General features: G+C 44.1%; 2 protein-coding genes across 5 annotated transcripts in view; one reads left to right on the top strand and one right to left on the bottom strand.

Moving 5' to 3' along the window:
• The window catches only part of cldn15la (claudin 15-like a), a 4,510-nt gene extending 1,105 nt beyond the window's left edge, over positions 1–3,405 (bottom strand). Inside the window, exon 1 of the mRNA XM_035634178.2 lies at positions 2,975–3,405. Coding sequence (XP_035490071.1) covers positions 2,975–3,191 — 217 coding nt within the window. The 5' untranslated portion in view covers positions 3,192–3,405. The remainder of the gene's footprint in view (positions 1–2,974) is intronic.
• Positions 3,406–5,134: 1,729 nt separating this feature from the next.
• crfb16 (cytokine receptor family member B16) overlaps positions 5,135–10,000 on the top strand; it is a 7,918-nt gene continuing 3,052 nt past the window's right edge. The window contains exons 1-3 of one of the 4 annotated variants that reach the window (XM_035634156.2): positions 5,135–5,204; positions 6,568–6,894; positions 7,477–7,606. In XM_035634156.2, the coding sequence (XP_035490049.2) occupies positions 6,837–6,894; positions 7,477–7,606 (188 nt within the window). In that variant the 5' untranslated portion in view covers positions 5,135–5,204; positions 6,568–6,836. Of the gene's footprint in view, positions 5,205–6,381; positions 6,895–7,476; positions 7,607–10,000 lie in introns of all 4 variants that reach the window. The other 3 variants (XM_035634159.2, XM_035634155.2, XM_035634157.2) reach the window with 3 other exon arrangements.

The following is a 10,000-nucleotide window of genomic DNA, read 5'->3' as shown; positions in this document are numbered from 1 at the left end:
TCCCTCCTCACCGCTGCTCTGTTCGTCAGGATTCAAATGGCTGTTATGATTCTTATTAATTCATCAAGTGACATGAAACTACTTTTGGATTCAGGAGGATTTGGCCACGAGGAGCTCCTGTACAGTTTCCAGCTGAACGTTCCCACGCTGACCAGACGTGGTCCAGATGTTTTGGTTTTCCTTGTTGGACGCTGATGTTTTTGACAAATCTAAGCAAACTGTTTCGCCTTTGCCTCCAGTTCCTCCATGGTTGAAAACACGTCACTAAAGTTCCCTCTAGAGTGGCGAAAAACGAGAGGCAGTTCCCTGTTGGCTGACCTTCACGTGGTAAAAAAATGATTGAGTGACCTTTCATGCAATAAATTATGATGATGTGTCTTTACAGTGGTCCAAACTTGACGTTCCCTATAGGGTGCCCTTCCGATGGAACAGGGTGCCGTTGTGAGGTGCCTCTGTGCCGCCCCTACATGACACTGCCCCAGAGGGTGCCCAGCCCTTCACAGTGGAGAGGATGGGATGCAGTGCTGTGTGCGGTTCTGCTACAGGTGAGACAACATGATGAAGTGCCCCTCCAGTACATGAAATGTGAGGCAGTGCTGTGAAGGGAGTTCCTACATACGTGAGAATGTGGGGAAGTTTCCTAACGGATGCTCCTCCAGTGGAGAAGATGTGATGTGGTGCCATATAGGTGCACTTACAATTACTTTCTGGCAAATCAGTGAAAATGTCTAAAAACGATCAGTCTCACAATGGTGAAGATGGACGACATGAAGTCAAACGCTCCTGATCGCCCCCTGGTGCCTGGCTGCAGTATAGGTCATATAGATATATCACGTACAACTCATTCTAAGAACAACACACACACAGACGCTGTTCACTGTTCAAACTGTTCACACTTCGCTCCCGATCGGACACAAGAACCAAAGAGTTGAGGGTTTAACGAAGAAGACGAACTGGAAGTACAGTGACGTGTGTGTGTGTGTGTGTGTGTGTGTGTGTGAGAGTGTGTGTGTGTGTGTGTGTGTGTGTGTGTGTGTGTGTGTGCGTGCGTGCGTGTGTGAGAGTGTGTGTGTGTGTGTGTGTGTGTGTGTGAGAGTGTGTGTGTGTGTGTGTGTGTGTGTGTGTGCGTGCGTGTGTGCGTGCGTGCGTGTGTGAGTGTGTGTGTGTGTGTGTGTGTGTGTGAGAGTGTGTGTGTGTGAGTGTGTGTGTGTGTGTGTGTGTGTGTGAGAGTGTGTGTGTGTGTGTGTGTGCGTGCGTGCGTGCGTGCGTGCGTGCGTGCGTGCGTGCGTGTGTGTGTGTGTGTGTGAGAGTGTGTGTGTGTGTGTGTGTGTGTGTGCGTGCGTGCGTGTGTGCGTGCGTGTGTGCGTGCGTGTGTGCGTGTGTGTGCGAGTGTGTGTGTGTGTGTGTGTGAGAGTGTGTGTGAGAGTGTGTGAGAGAGTTTTACAGCACTGGTCAAGTCATTTATTAACAAAATGACCTGTAACCGACATAAAACACTGCTGCGCCTCTTTATGAGCCTCAGACGAACAGTTGTCCCCAAGTGGGCGGAGTCAGGCGGTACAGAAACGATCCCACTGACCTGAACTTCAACGTTCTTATTTCTGAATCAAATCAAGTGTTTTCTTTTCTAAACCAATCACAGGCCTTTAGTTTCAGCTAATAAAAAACACCGACTCCAGTTCTACAAACTCCCGCTGGATCAAAGTCGCAGACTATTCATTTCAAATACGAGTGGAAAAAACCTCAGAAGACACTGAACATGAGCTGAGTCTTGTGTCAATGTTGCTTCAACTCAATGAGGAAAAACTCAAGAGGGAACCGAGCGACACTGGCCGCCTCTTACTTTCCCTCCATTTTACTGTCAGTGGAGGAGGGAGCTCAAAATGGCGTCCAAATGATAATAATCACAGATGGGAAAGAAATCGACTGATGCATTGACTCCCCTCTCAATAAAGCATAAGAAGACGACAGGCTGGTGGAAGTGTTCAGTCCGAGCCGCAACTGACCTTCATCTCGTTTTCAGGCGGGAAACTCACGGTTGTAAAATCCTTTCTAACCTTTAGACATATTCAGAAATATTGCCACATGAGCAACAGATTTGATGAGATTTAAAAAAACAAACATTTAATTAATAATAATAGAAGTGAAGAAATCAGATCTATCAAACTTTAGCATCCATCCAGTTAGTTAGTTCAAGCATCTCAACAAAAGAAAGATCATAAAATATCTATAATCTGACATGTTATATTTGGTCTTACACTTTTATCTTCATTTTTTGTATCATTTAATATCTTTCAACAACGAGTTTCCACCTCATATACATAACTGTCTTGTATTAAAGACTATGAATATGAATATGTCGCTGACTTTTACACATTGAAGAATACTGTGAAAACCAAATTAAAAGCAAAACAAGTATTTTTGCTTCAGCTCAGGGTAAGTTTACATCGTGACATCATATTAAATACAGCGCAGCAGCGCAACATTTATTGATATATTTTTTTTGTTAATTTGAATGGCCGAAAAAATGTTATAGCCACATTGTACACAACAACAGGAAGCGAACTTGACTTAAAGACCTTTAAAGAAATCAGAGATTTGTTTTTGAGACAAATCTAACTCACTATTTCCTCCACTGAAATACACTGAGCATTCAATAGTCCAATCAAATATGAATAATATTAGAAACATGAAATTAAAGGTCTACTGTTATGCTACTTTAAAAATGTTATTGTGGAAATTGAAATGAAAGGTTCTTTGAGATTGTTTTTTTAGTCAACTTCTTGCCCTGCAGTTCTGCCCGTTGCCAGAAGGGGGAAGCCTTTAAGATATTTTCTCTTTCGAACGTGTTCGGATTTAGCACATTTGTACTTGTTGTATTCTAACACAGTCTTCATCTTAATTTGGAAAACAGTTTTTAAAGAGACTGCTGAGAAACAGTTTTCTCAGTGTGCGTCATTGTTCCTCGTCTTACCGGGGAGGCCGAGCAGCGTCTCAAAGTCCCGACACTCTGCGATACCCGCGCTGTTTTCGGCGCAGGTGTGCCACAAGTTCTCAAACTCCCTCACGGAGATGATGACGCTGCCGGACACGGTGGAGATCTTCCAGTAGTCGTTGGCCAGCGAGGCTCCGGTGACCAGCCAGCTGATGATGCACATGATGAGCCCGGTCGCTTCCACAGCCGTCGACATGATGGCAGCTTTTTTTCAGAAAAGCCGCTCAGAGGAAATCCGACCGCCGCAGACGGTCCAAACGAAGCCTTCGGGCGGAACCTCTGAGACGCGGGTCACGGGGCCTGGAGGTCGGTCTGCTGAGGGGAAGTGAGTTCTGGAGCAGTTGCAGCTTGTTGGACGCTCTGGTCTCTGTCCTACCTGTTCATCTGAGGTGTGCGGCTCGTACAGGACTTTACACCCTGACCGGGTCATAAACGGCTGCGAGCCGCACCCCGCCGCCCACCTGTACCGATCAGGGTGACGATGACAGTGAGTCTTCGGACGCGCCTCAGATAGACCTGAGGAGCCGTCCACAGGTCCCAGCGCAGGAGTCCAAATACAGGACGAGACAAACACGATCTGTTTGTGTGCCAACATCGTTCAAACACTAAACCACAGCCGCGACACCAGAAGAGCTCCGAGTCCTGGACACATGGACTTTGTGCCGATGACTCAGTTGTACCTGGTCACCAAAGGCCAGGTGGAGGATTTCTGCTGATCGATGGGTTGCCATGGTGATTGTGGGGGGTAGTTGTTATTAGCCTTTCTATGGGATGCTTGGATTTGACAACTAGGGTGTTGCTAATGTACCACACGGATTCCAGATGGTTTTCATATAGACATGTTGTTGTTGTTGTTGTTGTTGTTGTTGTTGTTGTCGGGGCATCGGGAGCAGAAACTGAAATCGAGTGAACCAGCAGCTGTTTACGAGGAGATAAACATTTTCACTGCAGCGACGTTTCCCCCCTCGGCTGCTCAACGTCACTTCCGTCCTCGAAGTGAAGTTCATCCTTCACGTTCTTCCTGCTGTGGACCAGCGATGGAGGCTGAGAAAAGGAAGTTCAGAAGTGAAGAGACAATGAAGGTTTGAACGTCCAGATGAAGAACTTACGCTGCGTTCACTCCAGAAGAGAATGTTTGCGTTGCGTTACTCGTGCGAGTTTGGCCGCAGGATCATTTGTGTTTTCTTACTTACTGATTGTTTTTTGCGACATCGTGTCACATATTATAAACATTTTAACTCAAGCGAGTGCGAGAGCGTTATTTGCGTCTACTCGCGTCTTTGCATTGACTTTGTGTATAATTTCATTGGGCGGAATATTTGCTTCGCCTCAGTGTTTCACTGGTGAGTCTCGAACATAGACGGTAAATGTAGGATGACGTATCTCCACACCGCCATCTTGCACTGTTGAGGCCATTTGGAGCAGCTCATGGAGGCGAGGTGTCGAGGCCCCGCCCACACACACGCTCTCGACCAATCCTGAGTCAGTCTCAGCTGTCAATCGCGACGTCCCCGCCCCGTTTTTAAATCATCAAATAACTTCTGAGAAGCAAAGTGATTAGAAACATGAACGACCTCACATGACATGGAGGGGGCGGGGCTTATGACCTGTACTGCCGCCAGACACCAGGGGGCGGTCATGAGGATTTGACTTCATGTCGTCCATCTTCTTTTTTAAATTCTAAGATAGGAGATAGATTTTTCTCAGGGAATAATTCATGGATCTTGATGAAGAAACAATCAGACTTATTAAGTGGACTGGTTCTATGAGTGTGAGAGATTTGGTGCAGCTTGATTGAATATAATAATAATAATAATAATAATAAGGACTGAGCTCTGAGGAATGGAAATAAACTAGTGGGTGAAGGGATGAAGACAAAGATGTGACAGGAAGTGAGCAGTCACACAGCGACGGCCTTGTGTGTGTGTGTGTGTGTGTGTGCGTGTGTGTGTCTGTGTGTGTGTGTGTGTGTTTGTGTGTGTGTGCGTGCGTGTGTGTGTCTGTGTGTGTGTATGTGTGCGTGCGTGTGTGTGCGTGTGTTTCCACAGGTTGTGTGAGTCGTGTTTTATGGTTTTATGGCTGGAGACAGTTTCGTGTTTGCTCATCATCAGAGTTCAAAGTCTTCACACACTCGACTTGTCTCCTCTGAGTGAAGCAGACGAGGCCGAACATTCAGTCACAAAGAAAAGGAACAGAAATAAAATGTCCGGTAATCAAACAGAAGAAAAGTATTCTACATTTTTAATGATCAATCAATAATCAAGTGTTAGTATTTGAATGTGGAAACTAATGATTTTTGTATGATAGTGATTACACTGACACTGTCTGTCTGTCTGATTGATTTTACATTTACTTGTTGACTTCAGTTGAATTTCCGTGCAGTATTTATTTATCCAGTTCCAACTCAATTCAGGTTTAAAGTCTGAATATTAAAAATACAAAGCAGGTGTGCATGTAAATAGACTCGTCACTCATCATCGTGAAACAAAACCTGCTCAACCTGCTGAGCTGCGGCTCAGTCATATTTCATATTCATCATTCATCGTAGCACAAATGAGCATATTCACACAAACTACTGAACAAACATCACGAATCCTGAATCCCAACACAGACGTTGGTGGAACATGGATCAAGAAAGATCTGGACAAAGGGGCGGAGCCAGAACGTTTTTTATTGTTTTGCTTTTTTAACATTTTCATCCCAGAGAATAATTCAAGATGAAAACAATCGGACACATTGAGAGTGAAAGAGATTTGTTGCAGCCTGATGTCGTGTACGGACTGTTGGGCGTTGGCGGAGGGATGTTTGTTCTGATTATGTCTATATACTGACCGAGTATTATTAATATATGAATCTATAATCATTTTAGTAAATACACATTTTAATCTCTTGTGTATATTCATCTCACCATTGTACTTAGCTGTCTCTGACTTAACTTCGTCATACAATCATAACTGGTGTGACAATAAGCACATTGACTGTTGAAACCTGAGTCAAATTTTTCATACGAGACAAATGGCATTTTTTAAAATTGAAGATGGAGAAAAATTCTTTCTACTGTATTTGTAACTTTGTCAAATTAACAATCTTGACGGATGGAAGAATTAAGATTTCTTCCGGTAACTTCCATGTCACGTGACCCAGTTACTACAAACCAGTATCATATTACTAAACAGGTTCTTATTTAATAAAGAAATATAATAATACAAAATATTGGTAAAAAACGTAGAAAACTTACATTTGCACATATTTTCAAGGAGCAATGTATATTGTGTATATATATTTTAAAAAGCTTGTAACCTGTTTCCATAGAGTTGATCCATTTTATCGTTACTCTACACTTCATTCATATAATTATTTTTTTTGCATTTTATCTTATGTGTCAGATTCACATTTCTTCAGGTGTGTTTGCGAGATTTGACCTGTAAATCATCATCTGACAGCTCGACGCCCCGAAGAGGGAACTGAGAACGAGTCCGACCGGCTCCGCGGCCCAGGACACACACACACACACACACACACACACACACTTCTCAGATCGCTGCGACACTCACATGGCTTCATATGTTCAGGTGTGAGAAGCTGAAATGAACTTAGACTCTGGAGGATGTGGATCTACAGCTGAACCTTCGACCTTCAGGGTGTTTTTATTCACCTCTTGGATGAAAGTGAAGGACGGATCCAAAATGTGCACCACATGAAAACCAAACACAACTAACAGCTTCTCCTTGGTGGATCGTACCTTCTGTCCTGGACCGGTTGACTGGTGGTGGGTTTTGAACATGGACGTGGCCCGACCGTCTTCCTTCCTCCTCTTCCTCTGGACCTGAGCGTCGTGGTCATGACACCGAGGCGGTCTGTGGTTCTGCTGCTGACGACGGTCACGATGCTGCTGCACGGTGAGTTCACTGTCACATTATCAGGTCACACAGTCAAAAGCAACTGGAGCTGTTTGACCCGGGAATATAAATACACTGTAAAGAAAAAGAAAAACATCAAATTGTTCACCTGAATGTGATTTTTGAATAAACTGAAACTTACAGAATTTGCTTCAACTAAATGAATGATGTGTCTCGTGTAAATGTGGCCTAGATAGATAACCTAAGGTGGATAAACACAAATTCTTATGGTCCAAGTTTAGAACGGGGTCTCCCTGCAGTTATGCAGGGGTTTTCACAAAAACGGGGTCTCCAGAACAAATCTGCAGGGGTTTTCGACCACATGTTAATGCTGCGTTCAATTACACCTCGGAACTCTGATCTCCGAACCCGGAAGTCGGGCTGGTGATTTTTTTTTCGACCTTCCAGTTGCAATTTCCGACTCAGAGGTCGTAACTGTTCCGCGTTCCGAGATTATACTGAAGCTGCGTTTCATTGTACCTCAAAACTCGGAACTCGGGTTTATTGTTCCAATATAATATCGGAAATCGGAATTTCGACGTTAGTAAAATCAGATTTACATGTCTGACCTCCATGTGCCAGCAGACGTGTGGATGCTGCGGCCTCCCGACCCCATCTCCATGGAGTCCGTGGACATGAGGCACACACTGAGGTGGCGCCCCCTGCAGCACGCGTGCAACACGTCCGTCCTCTACTCGGTCCAGTTCCAGGGGTGAGTCACGAGTCATACGACTGTGGTTTATGTTTTTATTGTCTTGTCTGAAAATAGTCCCAAATAAATGCACTTGTTCTCCTGTTTGATAGAAACTACAGTCAGTCGCTGCCTTGTTGAATAACTGAGGCTTGTTTTCTGTAAAGATACGTGACATTAACATTGGAGAAGAGTGAAGTCTTCTGTGATGGATAATTTATTTAAATCTGAAAACGAACGTTGTGTTTGTACAGAATCTACAACCGGTGACATTGTGGTGTTATAACCGCGTGTCAGAAGTGTCCAGGAATCTTGAGAACTACAAACTCAAACATACGCAAGAGTATTAGGGCCAGGCACAAGAAGAAAACATGAGGGGGAAGATTTAAAACGTTTTGTATTATTTAACATTCCGAGAATAAAGTCGAAAAGTCGAGATTAAAGTTGAAATAGTCCTAAACGGCCGCGTTGCGGTTCCAGTTCAGCTGTCACACATCCACGTTAACTAACGTTAGCAAAGCTATGCTAGCTGCGCTAACTGCGCGGCTCTCAAAATTCACTAACGGTGGTTTGCAGTTGGACGTTATCGTGTCAGGACACACGTTGTCCCGTATCGTTCCACGTTCAGCCGTCAATGATAATAATACCGCAACTTTCCAACTTGGTCCGCAGCTAGCATTAGCTTAGCACGCTGGCTAACAAAACATCAACATCCGGTTGTTTTGGTTGCTGCTAAAAAGAACTTCTGGGTCACAATTTATCTTCTCAATCAACCGAGCCACGATCTACGATCTAGTAACTTCTGTTAGATGATATCTCAGATCGTGATGTTTGTTTATATCTCGTCTGAACTATTCAGTTATTAAACTAATCAATAATGTGACTCTCATATCTCTTTAAAGGACCATACGCCGCGAGAACACCGGTTGCCTGGACCTGGCAAAAATGTCAATAACACATTTTCACTTTATTCTCAAATACAAGATCATAATAAAAAATCTTCCTCCTCTCATTTTGTCCCTGGTGCTTGGCCCCTGATACTCTTCTGTACAAAGAGCCGTCAGATCTGAGAGGATGATGGTTTTATCCAGTGTCACCAGGTCTGACGGAGAATAATAAACTCAAGTCTTTATTTGTTTATGATTTTGATAAATGAAGTTTGTCGAATTCACCACGAACTGATCCTGGTTGCTACGTTCCACTGGACGAACACGAACAGAAACAGTCTACTGGATTATTTTGACACGAAAGCAAATATAAGATCTAAATCTATGTTCTACAGTTTTATATCGTTTATTTGTGATGCGCATCAAAGATAATAATATCCTGAATCAAAAGTATGTGTCGTGTGTTTGTGTTGAGATTTGCCTGAAACTAAAACAACTGTCAACATGAATGGTAGAAGAAGGAGCTCAGATTACAACAACCCGACGAATCAAAGGACAGAACATACGAGCCGACTCGTCTGCAGAGTGACTGTCGTTTGTTCAGGAACATTCGGCGGTGAAGTGGTTTGACAGGGTGAAGTATGTGAAGCACGAAAGATGATTCACTTTCATTCTGACCCTAATAACACACAACACGCTCTGATGGTCGGGATCACGTCAGGCCTCAGGGCGTCAATTACACATAGTTTAACATTTTAATTAGATCTCAGGTGGAGGCCTGAGACTTCTTCAGTCCGTCTTTACAAACCGCTCCCGTGTTCTGAAGTGAGCTCAGTGTTCAGGTCATTATGTTTTATGTCTTCACGTCACAGCTGCTCCCACAAATATCATCTGGTTGAATCACCTCCGCCCAGGAGGTTATGTTTTCACCCCTGTCCGTCCATCTGTCTGTCTGTCTGTCTGTCTGTCTGTCTCTCTGTCTGTCTGTCTGTCTGTCTGTCTGTCTGTCTGTCTGTCTGTCTATCTGTCTTGTCTGTCTGTCTATCTGACGGTCTGTCTGTCTGTCTCTCTGTCTCTCTGTCTGTCTGTCTGTCTGTCTATCTGACTGTCTGTCTGTCTGTCTGTCTGTCTGTCTGTCTGTCTATCTGACTGTCTGTCTGTCTGTCTGTCTGTCTGTCTGTCTATCTGTCTTGTCTGTCTGTCTATCTGTCTGTCTGTCTGTCTGTCTGTCTGTCTGTCTGTCTGTCTGTCTGTCTGTCTATCTGACTGTCTGTCTGTCTGTCTGTCTGTCTGTCTGTCTGTCTATCTGACTGTCTGTCTGTCTCTCTGTCTGTCTCTCTGTCTGTCTGTCTGTCTGTCTGTCTGTCTGTCTATGTATCTGACTGTCTGTCTGTCTGTGTATCTGTCTGTGTATCTGTCTGTCTGTCTGTCTGTGTATCTGTCTGTCTGTATGTCTGTGTATCTGTCTGTCTGTCTGTCTGTCTGTGTATCTGTCTGTCTGTATGTCTGTGTATCTGTCTGTGTATCT

The sequence above is a fragment of the Scophthalmus maximus genome, chromosome 5 (genome assembly GCF_022379125.1).
Source record: "Scophthalmus maximus strain ysfricsl-2021 chromosome 5, ASM2237912v1, whole genome shotgun sequence".
NCBI classification, from domain to species: Eukaryota; Metazoa; Chordata; class Actinopteri; order Pleuronectiformes; family Scophthalmidae; genus Scophthalmus; species Scophthalmus maximus.
This window is presented reverse-complemented; position numbering and strand designations above follow the sequence as displayed.